Source organism: Ipomoea nil, unplaced genomic scaffold, assembly GCF_001879475.1.
Source record: "Ipomoea nil cultivar Tokyo-kokei standard unplaced genomic scaffold, Asagao_1.1 scaffold1509, whole genome shotgun sequence".
Taxonomy (NCBI): domain Eukaryota; kingdom Viridiplantae; phylum Streptophyta; class Magnoliopsida; order Solanales; family Convolvulaceae; genus Ipomoea; species Ipomoea nil.
The window spans coordinates 1,954,669-1,978,829 of NW_017617937.1; the positions used below are offsets into that span (position 1 = coordinate 1,954,669).

The following is a 24,161-nucleotide window of genomic DNA, read 5'->3' on the forward strand; positions in this document are numbered from 1 at the left end:
CATGAAGTCTACTACCTTATGATTAGTTATTAATTCATCCATCTCATTTTATGTATCTAGTTTAGTTAACGAGGCTTAACTTAGAATATTTTTAATTCAATTTTTTCATAATGTTAAGTTTAGTATCAATATATAAAATTTATATATTCAGAAATCACATTAAAAAAAGTACTATTAAACACACAAAAAAAAATATTAAAGAAAATAAGCAAAGTAAAAAAGAATTAATTTGATCAATGAATAGTAAACATAACAAGTAAAATGTGATAGGATGAGTATTTTAGAACTATTCATATATTTACGGGATTTCAAGTATTAAATAGAAATTCAATGCATATAAATGGAGATCTAACCTTCACTAATTGTATTTTTACTCTACTACATCATAGACAGATAACTATACAATGAATTTGGTTGTGCAATATGTACACTTAGGATGCAAGATCGAGACTTGGCAACTATAGTGTAAGAGTTACATCCAATATGGTAGGTTTATTGTAGACACCAGACACTAGCATATCCTTAATTCCACCTAAGAACACGGTGAGTCGTTATAATTTATCCATCCACCATCATATCGGGTCAGGGGTAGGAACTCTTGGGGCAATGAATATAATTTAGCGTTTTGTAGACAATATAATAATATTGAAGCAATACACAACTACTTATTATTAATGTTTTTGTGACATTTACATACGTATTTGAGTTAACTAAACCTATTAAATACCCAAAAAAAAATACTCTTATATATACTCATTCGTAGTCCGTAGAGGAACAGGCGTATTATATTGGTCGATTTCATAAAGTAGAGTAGTAACTATCATTTAATCCATGTAGAACGTACATTTAGAAAACCTTCCATTATATTGCCACACCTGCCGGTGAGAAAAATCATCATCACTTGACAAATCATGAATTGTGTACTGTGGCATTGTCCATTAAGTCAACAATTGATTAATTGTTTGACCAAGCTAACAACTAATCATAATATAGTTCATCAGAAATTGGTTTGGGTTTGATGAAGTTTGGTGTACATATATTTTTGGACCAAGTACACATACTCTTAATTTCTATCACATTTTCACTCCTTATTTACGTAACATGTTCTGATTCATATAGAAAGAAGAGTGAGTCTTTTTCACTTTTATTAATTAAATTACCACACGTAATAGTTTGTATATCATTTTTCTTTTGGACCTACCAGCAAGCAAGGTTACTTGTCCAGTTTTAATATTATGGAATAAGGTTCAAATTGGCCACTGAACGTAACCTGAAAATGCAATTAGGTCACTGAACGAAAAAAAAGTGCAATTAGGCCATTGAACACTCCAAAAATGTGCAATTAGACCACTGAACTCTCCAAACGTATGCAATTTCACCGGATAACAGGTTACCATCAATTTTAGCAGGTTACCTGCTTACGTGGCAGCTTAGTTGGTATTTTTAATAATTTTTAAATAATTTTTAATAATTAATTTTAATAATAAATTTTATAAAAAAATTGGAAAAAATTAAATAAAAAATAAAATAAAGTCGTTTTTATTTTTTAATTTTTTTTTAAATAAAAAGTTATTATTAAAATTTATTAAAAATTAATTAAAATTTATTAAAAATGCCAACTCAGCTGCCACGTAAGCAGATAACCTGCTAAAATTGAGGGTAACCTGCTATCAGGTGAAATTGCACATTTTTTGAGTGTTCAGTGGCCTAATTGCACTTGTTTTTCATTCAGTGGCCTAATTGCATTCTCAGGTTACGTTCAGTGGCCAATTTGAACCTTATTCCAAATATTATTGACTACATGTCCGTGTGTGGAGCCCTTTTGACATTTTCTTGTTAATAGATTTGATGTTCAAAATTTACTCTCAAATTACAAGCAAGATGTTTAACAGTTTAAGTAATAAATCAAAATGTCAAACCCCAACTCAACTATCCTACCTAAAAATCTATACCATTTTCATCATTCATTGAATCTCTTTTAATTCTAATTAATCCCTTTCTCTTCTTCCAAAAGATTGAATCCTCAATTCCGATGACTTAATAACTAATCAGAAAGGGCGAAATATCGATACGCACAAAGAATTTACTGAACCATTAAGCTAAATCAGTACGGGCTAATCCCTTTCTCTTTACTCGATGGTATGTATTTATGAATCATCACATGAAAGGGGAATGCAATTTAATACAGTCCACCAGATTGTAACCTGCTACAGTTATTTCTCCCTATTTATTGAACCCTAAGCGAACATACACGGCGTACGTTACACTGTATACCATTATCCGATCGATCCTCACTGTACTACCAGCACACAAACACTGTCTAGCTTCCACTGGAGATCGAATAACTTGATCGATGCAGCAGGAAGCAAAGGTTTTAGGCCGTATGGCGGCCAAGGAAACGGCAAAACGCGGCGGCGGCGATGAGCTAGGGTTTGTGGAGACTATCTACGAGGAAGAAGACGAAGATAGAATATACTGCGAAGACTCCGCCTCTTCCCTCTCTGCTCTCTCTCCTGAGCTTCCGTCGTCCCCTTCTCCGGCGACTCCTCTCCTTTCCTGCGTTAATTCCTGGTAATTTTTCAATACTGTCTCTATCTCCATATTTATATATCTCAGCTCTATGGATGTATAGATGTATGTTTACATCTGTGTTTCTGTAACTGAAATGAAAAGGCGCCGAGCCGCCGGACGTGAAACGGATGTGGTGATATACGTTCAAAATTCGCGTTTCCATTTGCATAAGGTACGCTGATCGATTTTAATTGCGGCATACAAATTTCTGAACTATTTTGCACTAGTTTCGATGATTTGCTTGAATTAAAATCAAATTTTGTGTTTATTTTGAATAAAAATGTTGTATTTCAAAAATAGAAAACAGTTTCAGTTTAACTCCTCAAATGTTTATTTATTAATAAAAAAAACCAAGTATATCTCGTCTCATTTATTTCTGAATTCTGACGCAGGAGGACTTATAGGACCGATTTAGCTTAGACCTCTAGGAATGTGGCTATTGTACCTTAAAATTTATGTAGCTACTCTAGTTTGTCACATTTTTTTTTAACATGATTCTATTTCACTAAAAAGTTAAAACACGTCCTCATTCATAATAATTACATTAAGTTATTATGTTAAAATTGAATTGTTATGCCACAAAATATGGTCGAATAGATAGAATTTACTCAATACACACCTTAAATAATAGTCAAAAATTTTAAATTGTTATCGGACTTTAGTCCGTGGTACCGGCCACTCCCCCATTGATTACCTTTTTCCTACGGCATCTCCCCTTGCCTCCTCCAAAAGAGGAATTAACTATTTTCCATGATTCTTTTTATTTTTTATTTTTCCATTTGGAAGGGAACAGAGAGTTGTTAAGCATTGACCAAAATACTATAAGCAGTTGCTACATCTCCATCAAACATTAAATAGGTCAGCAAACAACCAAATTAGCTAATTAATCTATTAGGTTGTTATTGGTCGTCCAAGGTAGCAAATTGATAAGATTTCTAACTTATTTGCTGACAAATGTCAATGACATGCATGCACTTCTTAATCATCAAGTATTAAACAAGATACTAAATTCATATATTCATATCAACCTATTGATTCATTGTTTGAATCTCCAACCCTAATGGCTCCCACACCGAGCCCCCTAGGTTCCTCCCACACTATCTCTGGTGAGTTTCGATCACAGGTCATGTTCTCAAACTTCACCATGTGACCAACTGAACTATCCATACGGGCTCGACCTATTGATTCATAACTATTTTGTTCGTATCTATTTTGTGACAAAAGATAAATATTTAATACTATTGATTTTCGAGAAAGCCCGTTTAGGTGAAATTCGTCTTTTGACCGTACCCTAACTCTTAAAAGATCACAAGAAGCTCGACTGACTTAAACCAATAAAATCAATAGACATTAATGGTAGAGTCAAACTTAAAACTTTGTGATTACTAACTTGATTGAGATTGTCCTGTATTTAATAATTTAAGTTAATTACCGAAATGGTCCCTTGATTATAGCGAAATTACCAATTTGGTCCTTGACTATTTTTTTTTTTAACTAATTAAGTCCCTCAACTTTAAAAACTTAACCAATTTGGTCCTCCGTTTGTTTGACCGTTAGTCAACCGTTCATTTGGGACCAAATTGGTAATTTCGCTATAGTCAAGGGACCATTTTGGTAATTAACTTTAGGGGTGGGCAATTCGATTTAGTTTTTTCGAACTGAACCGTACCAAACCGAACTGAACTAATTTGGTTCGGTATTGGATTCTTGTATACCGAACGGTTCGATAATAAACCGATCCGAATTGTTCGGTAAAAAATTGAACTGAACCGAATACCGTTTGATTATTTTTTAAAAAATATAATAATAATAATAATAAATAAATAAAAAGTAAATCCAAGTCCCTTACTGCTTGCTCTGCCTTTCAGCTCATATTCTCACGGGTATCTCGTAAATGTTTTATTTGATTTCTTTATGGTTTGTTATCAAAAGTTCTATATTATGTGTTATGGTGTTTACATAGTCCATATCTAAAGTCTAATATATAATAAAATAGCAATCCACAATTCAAACAGTATTCGGTTCGATTTTTACCGAACAAATTCAGTTCGGTTCGAGTTTTTACCGAACCGTTCGGTATACAAGAATATATTACCGTTCGGTTGTTCGGTATATTACGAATCTAACTAGTTTGGTACAGTTCGGTTCGAGAAAACTGAACAAAATTGTCCACCCTTAAAGTTAATTACCAAAATGGTCCCTTGACTATAGCAAATTACCAATTTGGTCCCAAGTTAACGGTTGACTAACGGTCAAACAAACGGAGGACCAAATAGGTTAAAATTTTTAAACTTGAGGGACTTAATTGGTCAAAAAAATAGTCAACGATCAAATTGATAATTTCGCTATAGTCAAGGGACCATTTCGGTAATTAATCTAATAATTTTGAACTAATATCTCTTTAATTGGCATGCCTAAATTTCTAATTTCTAATTGGGTGTAAATTTCATCCCTTTAATTTGATCTTAATAAAATAAAAATTAAGTGGTATGGCACTTAATGCTTACCCAACCCCCTGAGGAAAATCAGTGTACTTTTGCGCAATTAATGTAAAAGTCGTGGGCATTAATTGTATTTCCTTTAATTTTCCACAGGAGCCGTTGACGACTAGGAGCAGGTACCTGAAACGGCAGCTGAAGAAAGTGTCAGAATTAACCCTCCCTCCGCCGTTAAAGATAACGTCCGAAACCTTCACCATGCTAGTCGAGTTCTGTTACGATGGTGACTTGGTCATAACGCCGTTCAACGTCGCGGCACTCCGAACCGCCGCTGAGCTGATGGAGATGACCTGCGGAGAGGGCCTGGTAACAAAAGCAGAAAATTACTTCCGCCGCGCCGTCGCGATTAAACCTGAATACACGCTGATTTTGCTGCGGTCTTCCCTGTCGTTGCTCCCGGTGTCCGAAACGACGGCGTGTCTTGCAAGCAGATGTATTGAAGCGTTATGGGTAATGGATGAAGATCACGGCGTTACGAGTTGCATGGACGACATTAAAGAGTTGAAACCCAAGGAGTTTTTAGTAATTCTCGAGTCCATGAATCAACGGTTGAGTTCCAGCCATGACTTGCTTTACAAGCTTGTTGACCTCTATCTTAAGGTAACATAAAGATTAGAAATATTAAATCTGTACAACCAGTTCAGTTGATTTTTGAGTGGTAAATTATGGGCAAATCAGAGACTTAGTAACCGCAGTGTGAAAGTCACACCCAATATGATGGACTCTTGGTAGGCATGCACTAGACATTTGTCTTCTGAGTCACGTGATTTACCATATCCACAAATCTTGTAGGGCTGATCCATAGGTTGAGAAATTTCGCCCAACAAACCCAACCAAGTGATTATAGATTACAAATTTGACATTAAGGATGGCAATGTGCCCCATCCCCAATGGGGATCCCTGATCCCTGCCCCGAAAGAGACGGGGATGGGGAAAATTTTTGGGGATCGGGGACGGAGACGGGGAATATGTGTAATTCCCTACGGGGACGGGGATACCCGTCCCCGCCTTGCCCCGTCCCCGAATAATATATATATATATATATATATATATATATATATATATATATATATATATAATACTAATAGAATACTATATATATTTATATATGTAATGAATATATATATACGGAGTATATAGTTAATGTTGTTACTGTTTATATAAGTTGCACTATTGCTACTGTATATACTTCATTGCATATATAAATATAAATAGTATATTGTTAGTATTTTATTTATTTGTAGAGTTAGTATTTTAGTTTTGAAACTAAGACTTAGATTTTAAATTTTTTATTAACAAAAATTAAAAATTTAACATTTTGACTAGGAGTTAATGGGGAATGGAGAATCACTGTCCCCGGCTAATTCCCCGTGGGGATGGGGATGGGAAATATTTTCAATTCCCCGTCGGGAACGGGGACGGGGACGGGAACGGAGATGGGGACGGGGTCGCGGGGACGGGGACGGGGAGTATACTCTCCACCCCCGCCCCGCCCCGCCCCGTTGCCATCCCTATTTGACATTTAGCAATAGCGGCCTATTAGCCTTTTTAGTCACCTAGGTAACTAGGTTGATTTAGTGTCTTATGGTGTTTTGTGGATTTAGTTTTATTCATGAATTCAAGTTGGCTGTCATGTCTTGCAGGAATACAATGGGAAGATGACAGAAGAACAGAAAATGGGAATCTGCAACAACGTCAACTGCGCCATGCTCTCTCCAAAGGTTGTCATGCATGCAGTTCAGAACCCAAGGATGCCATTACGCTTTGTGGTCCAAGCCATGTTCGTTGAGCAGCACAACACGCGGCGCTCCATCGTTTCAGCCGCCGGCCACCATAATCTTCACGAAAACAGGAGCAAAAGCTCATCATCATCAATGACCCTCGGCGCAGTCCTGGAGCGCGACGCGGCTCTTCGCCAGTCGGCTCAACTCAAGGAAGCCATGCACGCCACCGTCTCACGCATCCAGAGCTTGGAGAAGGAGCTGAGCGACATGAGAAAGTTTCTGGCGGAACCGAACGACGTCGTCAAGACGGATTCTTGTCGCTCCGCCAGCTGTCGCCTTGCTGCAGGCTCTCTGAACAAGATCGGCAAGGGAGAAAGAGGCTCGGTTTCTTCTGGAAGTTTCCGGCTTAGTTCTGAGAGTAATAATATTGATAAGGCGGAGAGAGAACGAGTTTGTTCTTCTAGTTTTCGGATTCTTTCAGGCAAAGATAGATCGAATATGGCGGCTTCTTCTTCCTCTGAATGGTCGCAGGATGAGATTCCGGGAGCCGCAAAATACAATCTTCCGGGGAGGTTTATTAGAGGACTGATAAGCACATTTAGAATATCAAAGAAGAAGCCAGAGGAACCCGCCGGAAAATTGGACGGAGGGAAAGCCGGGAAAGCGAAAGAGGTAGATGAGGACGGAAACGTAGACATTCTCGTCATAAAGAAAGTGTAAAATCTCTTCTTTTTTTTTTAAATTAATTCCCTAATGAATTTTACTTTTTTGGTTATTCCAACGTTTTCTAAATTACAATTAATTGAATTAAACTAAACATTAATTAGCTAGCCAACCAAATTAATCGTAATTTTTTTTTCCTGACCTATGGTTCAAATGAAATAAAACACATATTGTACCTGTCAATAGTTATTGCGTAGACCGTGGTCTACACAATTATGTAGATCACGGTCTAAAAATGATGTCGTTTTATGTAATTTATTTTTTTTACGTGACCCACAACAATATACATTTTTATAATTCATAAAGTACGTTATCTTACCCCAGAAGCTTCATTATTCTAACACATTATGTATATTATTCTAACCATTGTTGCGAGCAGTAGGTGTTAGACGCTAGTTGGGCGCCCGCGCAGTGCCTAGCGCCTTGGCGGAATCTAGGCAGGTGCCAACAAAATAGTGGCAGACTTGTAGTTTGACAATTTTAATGAGGCTGTTTTCAACATTTAATCAAATAAAACTTCCAAATAAATGAAATAATAATAATTCATAAGTCATAGTTTCAAAACAATATTAAAAAATAAAAATACTCAAATACTTCAATCATTGGTTTTTACGACTAATCTCCATTCGCTCCGAGAGGCACAGGAGTTGGCCCAAAGGGAATCAAACCCGGGTTATCCCAAAAGAGAGCTCATTTGTCACTTGAACTACCATGTTGGGTTAACACATAAAGAATATTATTCTAACATAAAAAAAAAAAACACATTATTCTAATTCATAATGTACATTATTCTAACTCATAATAAATTCAATAATGTCGTTTTGGACCGTGATCCACAGAACTGTGGGCTAAGCCTTCCTGTATGCATGGACCTTCAGCCGGCCCAAGATAAGATGACGTGGAATGCAAGGCATCTTGACATTTCGGGCATATATGGTATGAAAATTGAATCTAAGAAAGTTTAATGATTAAGGAAATTAGGTATTATTTATGAAAATATATTGATTTGTCAAATTTGTATTTTAGATTTTTAGGAATGTGATGACTAGTGTAAGTGTATAAAATCCTTGAAGGGGTGAGAAAAAGGCCGGACAAGCAATTATATTACTTCTAAAACAAAGCAATTTGATCATTATCAAGCATTCTTTTGCAATTTTGGTAACTCTGCTACGGATTTATATTAATCAGTCCCTTAATTAATTATTAGATCACAAGATCAATAATAATGTTACCATAATTATTCCCGGAGTAACACTCCATAGCAACCCATCAATACTGAAATGAATTGATGCAACAAAATATATAGTAAACCGACATTGAAATGATTTGATGAACAATTGTGTAGCACACAGGTTGATTCCTTGTTCCTGTCGGCAGTAACAGTGTCGTCATTAAATTGCTACTTTAATTTAGACATTACCTTAATTAGATCATAGCATCTCCACCAATTGGAGATTTTATCAATTCTTTTTAGGTTACCTGAAAAATAAGAGGGAGAAAAAATGAGGCTAACTTTTGTAATGGAGTTAGAGTTTAAACTTAAATATCGTATCATTTACATGCTCAAATGTTTGTACATTGATCCGTTGAACTATGTTGGGGACAAACACGATTCAATTGTAATCTCATGGCCGGAAAATGCAGGTCCATTTTGGCAATCGTTATGCGTTGGACCCGTGTCCAGCATGCTTGCTGGACAAGAAACGGCACTGTTACCTTTTTTTTTTTTTTTTTTTTTTTTTTTTTAATTTCAGACCACTTCATTGTAAGAGTATATGTTCATAATTTTATTACTATATGTTAATAACTATACATTCATAACTCCATAATTGTACGTTCATAACTCTATAACTGTACATTCATAACTCCATAAATGTACATTCATAACTCCATAACTGTACATTCATAACTCCATAATTGTACATTCATAATTTTCGAAGCTCTATGTTCACAATTTTAGAGCTCTATGTTCATAATTTTATCACTATATGTTCATAATTGTAAGTTCATAATGTTAGAGCTCTTTGTTCATAATTTGATCAATAACTGTACATTCATAATTCCATACTGTAGATTCATAATCTCATAACTGTAGATTCATAACTCCATAACTGTAGATTCATAACTCTATAACTGTACATTCATAACTCCATAACTGTACATTCATAATCTTCGAAGCTCTATATTCACAATTTTAAAGCTCCATGGTCATAATTTTATCACTATATATGTTCATAATTGTAAGTTCATAATGTTAGAGCTCTGTGTTCATAATTTCATAATTGCATAACTGTATATTCATAACGGCATAACTGTACATTCATAACGGCATAACTGTACATTCATAATCAAAAAAAAAAATAACACCGTTAACGGCAAAACGCGCGCGAATTTTTTTTAAAAAAACTAAATGACGCGTTTTTTTTTAAAAACGACGTCGTTCTGGGCCCGTGTCCACAATTCAATGTGGACACGGGTCCAGGGCATAATTTGCCCCATTTTGGGGACTTGGCCAATGAGAATCGGTCACGGTGGTGGGCCTCAAAGGCAGAAACCATTTTATGTCTTTTGAAAACAGGTCCAGCCAGGAAAATGGCTTGGCTTCTCAGATCTGATTGCAACTTCTCATTACTTTAAATCTTTCTTTTGCTCAGCAAATTAAAGTTATATATGCTTTTACTTTATATTAAACCTTTACTACCTTTTAAAAGATGATTGAGTCTACTTGTGATAAGTTATTCTATATATAAATAATAAACATACAATGTAATTATTATATCTTAAAATTTTTAAAAAAGACGAGGTACATCTTTTAATTTAGTATCATATCTAAATTCATGCAAAATTATAGCTCATCATAAAGTAATCGATTCACACATAAATATATTAAGCATATAATATATATAAATAATAAATATGTAACCAATGGAGCTTAAACCTACTTCTGGATTTTTGCTACCAGTAGAAACCTTGTTTCTATAATTCTATTTATGTTGGAAAGCAGAAACTCAGTTTACATTATCCGATAGCCATGGATTTTAGCAGCCATGTTTTTAAAAACAAAATGTTTTTTTTAAAAAAATAATAATAATCAATTACCGGTGATCAGAAATTTGTGAACAGGCATAATTACTAAATTAATTGACCAAGTTGTTGATGACTTTTGGTGGTTGATGTTATCGATTATTGTCCATGTGTGATTGGTAATAATAAGGAAAGATGTTTTGAATCCTAAAATGGTTAGAAAAGTTGTTTTTTTTTTTTTTTAAAAAAAAAAAAACCTAAAAATCTAAGTTCTAACTATTTTTAATGGATTAGAAATCTCGAATTTTTCTATAATGTTTGGATCTATCCAATTTGATATTTCTAAAATTTCAATTGAAGACTGCAGATGTCAACTATGAGTCGGTCTGGTCAATACATTCCAGTTAAGTTAATTAATATTTCCAAGAATGTTTCAAATATATTAAAAAATAAAAAATAAAAAAATTGTTGCCCACAGTCACAGAAGCCACGCCAAGTCAATACTTCTTACAATTTTTTATTTTAGTTAAATCCTCCAAAACTGTTTCCATAACATAAATTAACTGAAAAATGGTCCGCTTCATTGAAAAAAAAGGTTAGGTGGTCGAATAATGCCTTCTAAAACTTACAAACATTTAATTTGATTTTTTTGGTCATCTACTCTTATTTTAAGCATTTGTTTAGTTATCTTTGTGTACCTTTTTAAACTAACCCAACCATCTGCTTTTTCTACGTGATATCTTAATCAGAGTGTACACTAGATAAACTCTACTTCTATGTAATATTTATAAATCACACAAATCGCATTACCACTATTTTATAGTGTATAAAGGCTAAGCTTTACCCTGGTGTAATATTCACAAATCATAACTTGAGGGGTGTAATTGAGTAGCAAGTATATTAGACTCTAATTTATCCCGTTTCTAATTAACGTACGTTAGTTGCCCCTGGATAATTAATTGACATCAATAATACATAGGAAATGCATTTTGAAATGGTCGGTTGTCAACTTCCGGATTTGCAGGAAAATAATACTTTTGATCCTTCAATGATTAGTATTGTTTAATTTTTTTTTTTCTGACCCTATCGAAATATAATCGTTAGAGATTATTAATTTCTTCTTCGAAACCTAATTTCTCAAGACAAATTCACCGAAGTTTTCTCTTTTTTTCCTATATTTTCCTCACAAATCTCCAGTGCGTGAGTTCCGTACCGAGACGAAACACCTTATTTTCTCCTAAATTTATAATTTAACCCAAATAATAACTTGAATGTGTAATTTTCCCTCAATGTATCGAGAAGGAAAACATTTCAAAATGATAAATTTACAAGTTTAGTCCTACAAAATTATGTTTTGAGACCAAAAAAAAAAAAGTGTAACATAACTAATTAACCGTGTTATGCTTCAATGAAGGGGAAAAATACAACTATGTTAATTAATAATTGAGGACTTAAAAAAAAATAAAAATGGAGGTAGTGTCTATAATTTTGGGACTAAGTATGCAGCAAATCGTATCATGAATCAGGGTCTACCTTGCATTGTAGATTTTGGTCCAAAAATAACTTTCAAATTCTATATGTATAGTTGATACATTCTGTACCTGTGGTTGATAATTTCTGTATCTGTAGCTATCATATTATGTGTTAGCAATTATCAAGTTATTTGTTTACATGTACACAAACGGTTAATTGTAAGTATATAACGTGTTAACTAAAAATACATAATTTTTATATTAAGACTCAGAACGCAATATGAACCCTGATCCCATAGTATAACAATTGAAGTATGCCATACCCCTATAATTTGATTAATTAATTCTTCTGGATATTATTGTCAAATACTCAAATATTACTTATAGTTTAGGCTCATATCCAATAAGATTAATATTATAAGTTCCTTGTAAATACCAAACATGAACCCTCTCACATGATGGCGACTAAATTATTGTGATTTATCCTTTCCTTTCTCGTACATCCGCGATATCAGACAACAACTCCACATATATTATATATACATATATTTTGTGTCTGGCCAAATCTAACACACATCCAACCAACTTTTAATGTATGTTGTTGATTCCTCGTTGGGTAAGCTGAAATGGATGATATGTTTCTTCCTCTACTCACCCTTCAACACTCCGATCAATCCTTCAACTCTTCCAGAACTTCTGCCACCTCCAGATCTTCCCAACAACAATGCTTCACTCCTGTTTTCATGGATAATAATAATGAAGACGACTTTTCTTCTTCCTCTTATAATCCCCACCACTTCTCTGGTAATTACTCTCACCGCTATCAAACTCCCATCGATCATTTCTTGGGTCTTGATTCCGGGTCGTCTTTTTCCGGCGACGATATTCTGCTCGACGCCGCCAGAGCCGTAGCTGACAAGAACACCCCCCGCGTGCGGCACCTCATATGGATGCTCAACGAGATCAGCTCTCCGTACGGCGACACCGATCAGAAGCTGGCTTATTACTTTCTCCAAGCGTTGTTTAGCCGCATAACGGATTCCGGCGAGCGGAATTGCCGGAAGTCGGCGTCGGCGTCGGAGAAGAATTGCTCGTTTGAGTCGACGAGGAAGACGGCGTTGAAGTTCCAGGAGGTGAGCCCGTGGACCACTTTCGGCCACGTCGCCTGTAACGGAGCGATCATGGACGCCATTGACGGTGAATCCAAGATTCATATAGTTGATATAAGCAATACTTTTTGCACGCAGTGGCCCACTTTTCTTGAATCCCTCGCTACCAGAACTGACGACCCCCCTCGTCTACGGCTCACCACTGTGGTGGTCCGGAAACCGGGCGGCGGTCATGGGCCGCCTGCGGCGGTCCAGACGGTGATGGAAGAGATTGGGAGTAGGATGGAGAAGTTTGCTAGACTTATGGGTGTGCCCTTTAAGTTCAACGTTGTATATCATACAGGTGAGAATGTTTTGAGAAATGAACAAATTATTAGGTATTGGCGGTGTTTGATAAATGACTGTTAGCTGATTTGGTTAATAAGTTTGATTAGTTGATAGCATTAGTTAATTGCAGAAAAGTATTTGGTAAATTAGCTGATTATATATAAACATAATTTTATCAAAAAGTTGATGCAAGCTTTTTAAATTTAGCATTTTGGAATAATAAATTGTTACAAAAAGTTAATTAATCAAATAGTATTGATTGTTTAACCAAGTTAAATTGCTAATTGTGGTTAAATAATTGGCTGATGGGCTAATTATTTTAGTATTTTTAAAAAAGGTGGATAAATTTGAGAAGGTTTTGAGAAATGAACAAGAAAAACTTGAATGGGTTTCCCATTTTTTGTGCAGGCGATCTATCTGAATTCGATATTCTTGCATTGAATGTGGAAGAAGATGAAGCATTGGCAGTAAACTGCGTCGGGGCGTTACATTCCGTCGCCGACAGCCGGCGGGGCCACTTGATATCGACTTTCCGGCGATTACAGCCGAGGGTTTTGACGGTGGTGGAGGAGGAGGCTAATCTTGACGTGGGCGTTGATGGGTCCGACTTTATCACCGGTTTTCAAGAATGTTTGAGGTGGTTTAGGGTTTATTTCGAGTGTTTGGAGGAAAGTTTCCCGAAAACGAGCAACGAGCGTTTAATGTTGGAGCGGCAGGCCGGACGGGCGGTAGTGGACCTAGTGGCGTGCCCGCCGTCGGAGTCGGTGGAGCGACGGGAGACGGCGGCGCGTTGGTCACGCCGCCTCCATGCAGGGGGGTTCAGCCCCGCTTCATACAGTGATGAAGTGTGCGATGATGTACGCGCCCTTTTGAGGAGGTACAGAGAAGGATGGTCAATGCAGGGACAGTGTTCCGGGGAATCTTCCGCCGGAATATTCTTGTCCTGGAAGGATCAGCCGGTGGTGTGGGCTAGTGTATGGAAGCCTTGAGCGACGGCGGCGATGGCCGGTGATCAGCCTTTTGCCATGAAACGTCACCATCCAAAATGGATCGGTTTTGTGGGTTTTTTTTTTTTTTTTTTAAACACCAAAGTGGAGTTAATTTGTACGTGTGTGAATTTAGTAGGTTCATATCTTCAAAGTGTTTGTTAACAATGGTGATTGATTTGTTGGGATTCACATGTGGATTTAAGGCATTATTATTTTAAGTTTGCTTCAAATATTTTTATGGAGTTGGTAATACATACAGGGTATTTGGTAAACAATTTAATATAGTTAAATTTAGTCAAATTACCTACAAGATCCTTATACTATAGTATTTTATTCAATGTAATATATTGATGGTGAAAATAATTGATTTTAAATATTTATAAAATAATATATCAATTGACATGTAAGTATGATGATGTGATAGAGATGATATTAGTGTCACATCAACAGGACTAAACCTTACACGTGCTTTAATTTGACCTTTGAATTTGCTTATTAATGTTAATAAACTAAATATGAAAAAAACTATTTAGAGTAATTTTTTTATAAGATCAGTTTTGGAATTCTCATCCTATCATTCTCGAGCAGTTGCACAATCTCAACGGGGTTGTAAAAATTTGTCCAACAATTTACTGTCTTTTTAAATTTTTACACAATTTTGCAGTATAAACACATGTATAATGTTGACATCTCAATCCTTGCATTTTCTTTTTAAATTTTAATTTATCCTTGATAGTGGTTGGTTATTGTGGTACAATATTTATGTTTATTCAAATTGTATTTCAAATTTACATTTTTAATATGGAATTATTTTTATTTATTTCAAGGTGGTAGTATACTAGTATTTATTTGAGTAAAGTGGATAATATTTTGTGACAACTGAAAAATAAAAGTAATAAAATAGGTAATAAAAAACTAATACGGAGTATATATTAAATATTTGTAAACAGTATATTAGAATAATAAAGTAAATAAATTTAATTTAATTTACATACACCGGCTTGCGAAGACTAGAAGTTTGGGAGCTTGCTGCTATACCGCGGGAACAGAATCATGCAGCTGACACCCTAGCAAAGCTTAGCCGGAATTTCCCAAAGGGATTTCATGTACTAAATAATCCTCCTGAGCCGTTGTTGGGCATTATAGAAGATGACATTGCCGGAATACATACTTGGCGTAATGTTCATACAGTCTGAATTTTTGTAGTTCTCTTTGGGGTCTCCCCCTTCCATGATAAATAAAAAAAATTAAATAAATTTAATTTAATTTACATTTTAATTAATAGGGATTATTTAGTTATTTTATTTACAAAAATATTAAATTTATGAGAATGATTTACATCTGCTGAAGTTTATTGATATAATACAATCCCAACATAAACCGTAAGGTAAGTACAAAATTATAACAAAAGTGTAAATGACAGAGTAATGGAATGTTTTTGGTTACTTGGGGTGACCCTAATAAAACAATGTATTCAAATAAGCAGAATGTTGACCCTCCTTATTGTGCATGTATGTTGTATTTATAGGAGTGTCAACATGGGAAGTCCATGGGCCAGTCCTAAACCGCTCCGCGGTAGAGCAGTTTAACGCCTAAAAATTTTGACCAGCAAAAATGCGAGTCTAGCGGGCTACACAAGTTAGTCCACGCAGGCCATCTCGCAGGCTAACAACAATAATATATATACCATTAAATAGATTAAAAACTTAAAATTTTTTAATAAACACAGAGAATTTTTTTTAAGCTCGAAAGAATCTAATATTATTTAGTTTAAATTATTAGAATATAAAATAATAATTTTTTAAAAGAATTTTGAGTTGGCCCATAAGCTAGCCCGCGGCCCCTATAAACCTACATGAGGTGGGTTAGGGTTGAATTGTTGAAGATTTTTAGTCCGCGGGCTAGACTGTAAATGCTCGTAAAATTTACAACTCGCAGTGGGCGCGGGCCTAATGGAGTGGGCTAGTCTGCATTGAAACTTCAAGTTATACACTCATATATAAGATGGTGTTTAGCCATTACAAGAGAGCTAATAGATTAATTGTGCTTGTCCCAATATGATTTTTCCTGTAATTAGGACTGACAACAAAAATATAAGACAGTTGTAATTGATTTCATGAGTTGTTAGGTGTTTCAAGTGAGGATGGGTCAAACACACCAACATTTAATTTTACAGTACTCTGCAACTCTTAATACTTTTCATCATGCTTGACTCTAACCTCAAGCCAATGGCCTATTATCAAGAGACACATGTTGGTAATATTAACCTCAACAACATTATATTACTAGATAAAAGTATTAATATTTTATTTTTCAATTTTTTAAAAATTTAATAACTGAAATTTACAACAATAACAAATTATACCCCATAAAATAGTTTGAATTCAAAATTTAAAATAATTTTAATATTTTGTTCACATCACGTCTATCTTATATTAATTATCTAAATAAGTTTAAATATTTATTTAACCTTTAATTTATTCGTAGACTTTAGAGCAGACTTGGTCCCATTGGCTATTACGCACTTCTTCTTTATTCTCATGTGAAGACCTTTGATTTTTATTTTTCTTTATGAGCAGTACCGTTAGCAAACACAAAAACAAAGCGCAAAGGTGCATCACAACGTTTGAATGATTTTGCTCGTAGAAATATACAATTCTTATATCCTTTTTTACCTTTCACACATAGCTATTCTTCATTAAAAATATACCGGAAAATGACCAATTAGGCCGCCACTGAATCATAGATCAAAATTCAATTGAGCTACTAAATAAAAGAAAAGTCTGATTATACCACTCAACATTTAAAAGTCATCCATTTTTTTTTCTATATAACTAGTTGTTTAAGTTCATGCAAGTCAAATAAGAGTTGTTGACATATGGTGTGAAAATACTTTCTTTATTTTATTGATTGTTTGTGAATTTGTGCCATAAAATCTCATGAACCACTCAAAATTTAACATGCATGAATCTAAACAAAATAGATGATTTTAAATGTTGAGTAGTTTAATTGAACTCTTTTTTGGTTCATTAGTTCAAATGGACTTTGATCTATGTTTCTGTGACCTAATTGGCTCAAGCATATGTGACAATTTAATTAATGTGTGAAATCAACGTTTAATTATACTTTTTTTTAAATCCATTTAAGAGGTTGAATGAAGCTTTACAAAAATAGTTATGATACTCAATTACATTATTTTCTTAATTTAACAATTTGTTCTTTAAAAATAAAAGCATATACTGTTTACCAAAAAAAAAAACACAAAATAGTAAGGAGGACAAAATCAACGGTAGAGATATGTTTGCTACCAAAATCCAACCCGTTCCCGACTTCCCGGTTACTACTACGATTCGTGGTCACCAAAAAATAATATGATAATGGTAACAATAAAAACGAATTTCTCTTTTGGAGCTGTCTTCCTCCTTCTCGGTTTCCAGATTCAGAGTTCCGCCTTCCCGATTCTCTGCAATACTCTCCATCTCTGGTGATCTCATCGGCCTGAGACAAAATGACTACCGGACCTGGTCTCTTCTCCGGTATTGGCAAGAAAGCCAAAGGTAAATCTATTTTCAGATCCTCCTTTCTTCTAATCCATCTTCGTATCTATACGCTCCTCACGTACTCTGTGTGTGTAAATCCTTCGATTCCGAAACATGACGTCGTTTCTCCTGCACAATTCACATAGATCTGCTGACGAAGGACTATATCTCGGATCAGAAGATATCTGTGTCGACCCACAGTGACTGCGGAGTGGTACGAATTCCTTGACTTCTCCTCATTCAATTTGAATAGAGTGCTTTCTGGTGATTTTTTTTGTTTCCTTTGCTGATATAGGTTAGTTAGGCACTTAATTAGGCTTTCATTAGAATTTAAGTACTCTTCTTAGCTAGATTTAGCGCCGTACAGCACATTTCCAAATGTTCGTTCGGCTTGATACATAATTACTACCCTCTGCATCGACTTGTTCTTTGTTATTGTATTTGAATTTATTATTACGGAGTATTAATCAGTCTATGCTATGAAAGTATCCCTGTTGACTTAAGCAATGAAGGTGGTGTAAAATACATGTAATACTACTTCTTGATATTGATTTTCAAACTTGAGTAGAATTCAATTTAAGCTGTATAAAGTACTCCAGGTTTTCTTAATTTGGAACTCACGAGTCGTTTTCTGTCTTTGTTACATTATTATATGGTCCAATCTATGTTTCCACATGTTTGCCTGTTCGTCCATTGAACATTAGGACTTGGCATATGGTTGATTCACTGATATTTTGTGTTGGTGATGATATCCGTTATCCCAAAGACCGAAACTAATCAGGTAAAGGTCCTTATGGTCTGGAAGGACACCGTATTATATCCGGTTGGAAACACCACCTTTAGAATCCACATTGCTTCACAGTGACAAGGTGTGGTTATGTAATTGTGATACCCTAGAGTCCAACATCTGTTGGGGTGGCTTTTGGGGTTCATTATAAATATTGAGCATTGCTCCTTTGAGTTAGGTTGACTATGACAACCCTGAGTCTCACATCAGTCAGGCAGCACTCAATGGTTCAATATGAAAATTGAATCCAAGGTCTTTGTGAAACAACGGCTCCCAGTTTTGGGAGGTATGGTGCAGTAATGCACCAGTCATGATGTCACATTTTCATTGCAATCTTTCTTCTTCTTCAGGCTCACTCATATATTCTAGACCTTGCTAGACAACAAGCATGTAATTTTCTAATGCATGCATTGAAACATTAGTTTTGTGAACTTTTTAACTAATAAAATCTGGTAAGGATTGTGGTGGAGACTTGGTGATTTGAAAGGTTGGAACCCATCAATGCTACAACAAGTATGGATGACTTGAAGATAGGAGAGACATTTATAGATTAAACGACTTGTCTGGCCATGGTTAAGCCTGATATATCTGTACATGCTTATATTACATGCCTTTAGTAACTAAACTTACAATGGAACCTTTGTAATTTTTAAATTGCCTAATTGCTTACATTTCATAAATTAATAAAATGACCAGGTAGACACTTTATACTCATGTCTAGTTACTTTGAAGGTTGCCATTGATTTTAGGATGCTAAGCTAATAAGTAAAGAGTCAATATGAAAGGGTATTGTTTTTTCATTTGATAACCATTAGATTTTGTCACTTTTTGTACACTTCGTGATTCATATTTCTACTGTGTGGTGTAGACCATAACACCAACTGCAGTTAAGAAAGGAGCTCTTTCAACTGGAGATGTAGCAGTGCAATACAAATATAAGAACACTACGGTTGATGTCAAAGTTGATACAGAATCAAATGTGGGGAGCTTAAGACCAACTTATTCCTTCCAAAAATATCCTTATTTTCACCCAAAAAATTTTCTAACTATTTTTTGTTGCAGATCTTTACAACTCTGACTTTCACCAACATTGTCCCATCATCGAAGACCATTGCCTCTGTGAAATTTCCTAATTATAATTCTGTCAAGGTGAAAATCTCATCTGTAAATGAAAGTTTAAGTACTGGCAATTTCTAACAACACACCTTTTCTGTTGTGTTGTGTTATGCAGCTGGAGTTTGAGTACCTCCACCACCATGCAACCTTCACAACAGCTGTTGTTGCCCCCAATCACTCACCCATCATTGATCTTTCTCTTACCCTTGGCACTCCAACCTTTGCTATTGGTGCTGAAGCAGGTTACGAAACTGCTTCTGGTAAATTATCAAAGTATAATGCTGGTATCAGTGTAACAAGACCCGAATCTTGCGCTGCTATAATCTTGTGAGTTAATGATAGCTAATGCATCCCCATGTACATATGAGGCCAAGACTCTATTTTCTCCAATCATTATTGGGTGGATCATGGTCCACACAGCTGTGGTGACCATACTATCAAATAATGTATATTTAGTACACAAATAATGTACTTTTAGTATATTAAAATTGTATATTATACTCGGAAAAAATACATTATTTAAGTACTGAAAGTACATTATTTTGTATAATGTACATTCAGTACACGAATAATGTATTTTTTGGTCCACACAACACTGTGTGTGTGGACCATGGTCCACAATAATTTGCCCAATTTTCTCATGTTTGTTCTTTACTTCTTGCAGGGGAGACAAGGGGGACACAATAAAGGCATCATATACTCAGCATCTGGATGCATTGAAGAAGACTGCTGCAGTAGGAGAGATTGTTAGAAGATTCTCCACCAATGAGAACACATTTACAGTTGGTGGATCGTGCGCTATTGATCACCTGACAAATGTGAAGCTGAAGCTCAACAATCACGGCAAATTAGGTGCTCTCTTACAGCACGAGGTGGTACCAAAATCAATTTTGTCCATCTCGAGTGAGTTTGATACCAAGGCCTTGGAGAAGACTCCAAGGTTCGGTGTGTCACTTGCTCTCAAGCCTTAATTTCATTTTGTTTTTTGACACCACAGCCTTAATTGATTAAAACATTTTTTTCCCCTGTGATAACGTTGAAGCACAATAAGGTTGCAAATACTTTTCAACAGATGTGGGATGACATATAGGGTTTGTTTGATTTAGTGGCCATGGCATGGTCTTGTCCAGTTCTGTTTACTTTTTCCTAATATCCTTTTGTGAGAAAACTGTCTAGCAACAATCTATTCATTGAGCTGTTCCTGGAGTTATGCAAAGTTTGTTTAATTTCCATAGTTCCTTTGAGCTCTCCTCTTTTCTTGAAGCATATAAACTCCCCATGCCATATTTATGTGTTGCTATTATGAATTTCTTTAAATCAGTAACGGATGACTGCGCTTGTAGCATCCTTCCACACCCACATGAACACATATTTCAAGTTGACACGTCACTGTACTGGCCGATTTGATTTCCCAGCAACAGTACTGTATAGCATCCAAGTCTTACATATATGTTCGTTACTATGACTTCAATTTCTTACCAGCTACCAATCACTACGAAATAACCCAATGGGCAAATAGTCCGTAAGATCCCCAGAAGGCCAGAATCACACACTTTACTAGTTAAGAAAAATAAATGCGATGGTGTTTAGGGAGTCCATGAATATCTTAGTTAGCAGCCAACATGGATTATCTATTTATTACCATTCACAACCGAAATATGTATAAATTCACATTACAAGCTGAAAACATTATATTGCCAATTATGTCACACTAGGCTTGAAGCTTAAAAGTGATAAGACAATCTACAATGCATCATAAGAATCCAAGGCTACAGAACCAAACTACTCTCATGTAAAGTCAATCCATCCAAGTTTTTTTTTCAAAAAATGGGTAAAAAATGCATTATAGATTGCCCTAAACTAGTAAAAGAATACAAGAATCATAATACATTAAAGATATCAACTAATAAAACCTCAAGACTTGAAATAATCAACCAAAGTACTCGCCACCTTACTGAAAACAGTTAGGGTGTGTTTGGTTGGTGGGTTTTGCCCATAGGAATGGATATGAAAGTGCTTGTTGTTGTTTGGTTGATAGGTTTTTAGAACACTACTATGGGTTTCAAATACCCCATCAATTGAAAAACCCATACCCAAATACAATAAGGGTTTCATTCCCTTATTCATTCGCAAACACTACTATTAGTAACCATTCCCATTCCACCTTACTACCAAACATGTTAAATATTTTCACCAAAACCCATTACCATTACCAAATATTTGATACCCATACCAATTCCGATTCCTATGTGCGAACCAAACACACCCTTAGTAATAATAGTTCAGAATTTGAGTACAAGCTGAGAAATGAAGTCTCTCTTTTTTTTTGGTGTAAAGAAATGAAGTCTCTGACAATATTCAACAACAGAGATAGATAGTTGAGATCAGAATAAATGATTTTTACAGATACTAAAAAAAATTTAATGGAGACAATTTACTGAAAAAAAAAAAAAAAAAAAAAAAAAAAAAAAAAAAAAACACTTTAAAGGAGACAATTTACAATGAGAATAGATTGTGCAATGGGAGAAGACCAAAGGGAAATAATTTAATTGAGAAAAAGCGGCTTTCGATATTGATGGAAACTAAATTCAGCCAGATAAAGAATGGTTATCTAGAAAGATGCTGACTAAGGTGATGATTTGAAAAACGAAATTGAATTGTGGCAAGGTAACATGTGATGCAAGTATCCTTATCTAACAGAGATTATAATCCTACATCTGATCTTGATTTATAAGACCTAATGAACCAAAAAACCACTCACAATTTACTAGCAACCAGATATACAAAAAAAATCAATTCAAGGAGTGGCAATGGAAGCTCGGGAACTAAAAACTGATATTAGCAAAGGTTCAATAATGTAAGTCCTTAGAAATATTGTAACACACAAAATGCATAGTAAAATCCAAAGAAATGAAAAACATATCAGCTACAATTCTAGAGCTTTCGAATTGACACAAATCACAATTCTATTTCAAGGCAAATCAAGACCTTCACAACTAGTACCAGCAACAGAAGATATGCCTAATTGATTTGCAAGCATAAACACAAACACATATATGTAGCACAGAAGATTATCAACACCAAAATAATACGGTTCAAAACTATTGTCACAATTCGATTAAACTTTAAACCAATATAGAAAGCTGCGAACCAGTTTCAAAGTCTTGCAACAACGCAGGAAGTCTGAATAAGCAAAAATTTAACAATGTAAGATATAGTAGTGATAAAAGTGTACCAAAAACTAACAGACAAGCTCAAAATTAATCAACAGTCTGCATGATGTCGTCGGCGGTGAACTTGGTTCCCTTATCCTTGTCATGGGCGGCGCGGCCCTTAGCCTTGCGTTCGATAAGCGACTTGCGGTCCTTGTCGAGGCGGAGCTTGGTGATAACAACCTTGGAAGGATGGATGCCGACGTTGACAGTGGATCCGTTAACCTTCTCCCGAGTAATGCGCTCAATGTGAATCACCCATTTCTTACGGTAAACCTGAACTACCTTTCCTTCACGGCCCTTGTAAGTCCCGCGAACAACTTGAACCTCGTCGTCCTTCCTCACCGGCATCGACCTCACGTTGTACTTGGTGCGCTGGTCGGCCGACAAGGGCGCGCTCATAAGCACCCTGCGGAGACTAGACGGCGCCGTGAAGTGAGCCTTCCTGCTCTTGCGGCGGGAAGAGGAAACTCTCGGGTTGTACTTCATCTTCGCTGGCGTCTCACTTCTCTCTCTCTGTCTCACTCTTCTGCAACCACGCCCGTTCGAGAAGACGAAGCTAGGGTTTTTCGGTATTTATCTCCAGTTTGAATGAGACGGCCCCTCAGAAAATCCTTGGCCTTTTGGGCTTGTGGGAAATTTAATTGGGCCGTATCCATAACCTGTAAATCGGCCCATGGAAACCCCTTAGGAGCGTTATGCTGTACAACCGTGTGCACCATGCATGGTGCATAGTGTACACGGTTGCAAAACGACGTCGTTTTGACATCCGACTTTAAAAAAAAAAAACAGTTTTGATTATTGTTAACGATGTTATGTTGTGCATAATTTGAATTATATAGTTAATTCATTTTGGATATATAGTTCATTCATTCTGGATATATAATTCATTCATTCTGAATATATAATTCATTCATTCTGGATATATAGTTCATTCATTCTGGATATATAGTTCATTCGTTCTGGATATATAGTTCAAATTATGCACAATATAACGCTGTTACGGTAACTGAAATTGATTTTTTTTTTTAAGCCGGACACGCGTTTTTAATCAAAACGACGCCGTTTTT

General features: G+C 35.5%; 4 protein-coding genes across 4 annotated transcripts; 3 read left to right on the top strand and 1 right to left on the bottom strand.

The window, feature by feature from the left end:
• Positions 1-2,150: 2,150 nt before the first annotated feature.
• On the top strand, positions 2,151-7,513 carry LOC109188836 (BTB/POZ domain-containing protein At3g49900). The gene is made up of 4 exons (XM_019339472.1): positions 2,151-2,571; positions 2,674-2,743; positions 5,166-5,669; positions 6,713-7,513. Exons 1-4 carry the CDS (start codon positions 2,354-2,356, stop codon positions 7,511-7,513), a joined length of 1,593 nt encoding a protein of 530 aa, XP_019195017.1. The 5' UTR covers positions 2,151-2,353.
• Positions 7,514-12,493: 4,980 nt separating this feature from the next.
• LOC109188958 (protein SHORT-ROOT-like) lies at positions 12,494-14,667 on the top strand. Its single transcript, XM_019339622.1, has 2 exons — positions 12,494-13,464; positions 13,857-14,667. The coding sequence occupies exons 1-2, from the start codon at positions 12,639-12,641 to the stop codon at positions 14,435-14,437; spliced, it is 1,407 nt and encodes a 468-aa protein (XP_019195167.1). The 5' UTR covers positions 12,494-12,638; the 3' UTR covers positions 14,438-14,667.
• A 3,125-nt stretch (positions 14,668-17,792) lies between these two features.
• Positions 17,793-21,127, top strand: LOC109188960 (mitochondrial outer membrane protein porin 2-like). Its single transcript, XM_019339627.1, has 6 exons — positions 17,793-17,994; positions 18,123-18,190; positions 19,632-19,742; positions 19,826-19,912; positions 19,995-20,206; positions 20,544-21,127. The coding sequence occupies exons 1-6, from the start codon at positions 17,946-17,948 to the stop codon at positions 20,848-20,850; spliced, it is 834 nt and encodes a 277-aa protein (XP_019195172.1). The 5' UTR covers positions 17,793-17,945; the 3' UTR covers positions 20,851-21,127.
• Positions 21,128-22,965: 1,838 nt separating this feature from the next.
• On the bottom strand, positions 22,966-23,646 carry LOC109188963 (60S ribosomal protein L26-1-like). The gene has a single exon (XM_019339630.1). It carries the CDS (start codon positions 23,578-23,580, stop codon positions 23,140-23,142), a length of 441 nt encoding a protein of 146 aa, XP_019195175.1. The 5' UTR covers positions 23,581-23,646; the 3' UTR covers positions 22,966-23,139.
• Positions 23,647-24,161: the final 515 nt, after the last annotated feature.

Bases quoted from the DNA above. Each gene is read 5' to 3' on its own strand.
- LOC109188958 (XM_019339622.1), top strand. From the start codon at position 12,639: ATGGATGATATGTTTCTTCCTCTACTCACCCTTCAACACTCCGATCAA. The intron at 13,465-13,856 runs GTGAGAATGTTT...TTTTTTGTGCAG, and splicing joins CAACGTTGTATATCATACAG to GCGATCTATCTGAATTCGAT.
- LOC109188963 (XM_019339630.1), bottom strand. From the start codon at position 23,580: ATGAAGTACAACCCGAGAGTTTCCTCTTCCCGCCGCAAGAGCAGGAAG.
- LOC109188836 (XM_019339472.1), top strand. From the start codon at position 2,354: ATGCAGCAGGAAGCAAAGGTTTTAGGCCGTATGGCGGCCAAGGAAACG. The intron at 2,572-2,673 runs GTAATTTTTCAA...TGAAATGAAAAG, and splicing joins CTTTCCTGCGTTAATTCCTG to GCGCCGAGCCGCCGGACGTG. The intron at 5,670-6,712 runs GTAACATAAAGA...CATGTCTTGCAG, and splicing joins TTGTTGACCTCTATCTTAAG to GAATACAATGGGAAGATGAC.
- LOC109188960 (XM_019339627.1), top strand. From the start codon at position 17,946: ATGACTACCGGACCTGGTCTCTTCTCCGGTATTGGCAAGAAAGCCAAA. The intron at 17,995-18,122 runs GTAAATCTATTT...CAATTCACATAG, and splicing joins TATTGGCAAGAAAGCCAAAG to ATCTGCTGACGAAGGACTAT. The intron at 18,191-19,631 runs GTACGAATTCCT...TGTGTGGTGTAG, and splicing joins CCCACAGTGACTGCGGAGTG to ACCATAACACCAACTGCAGT.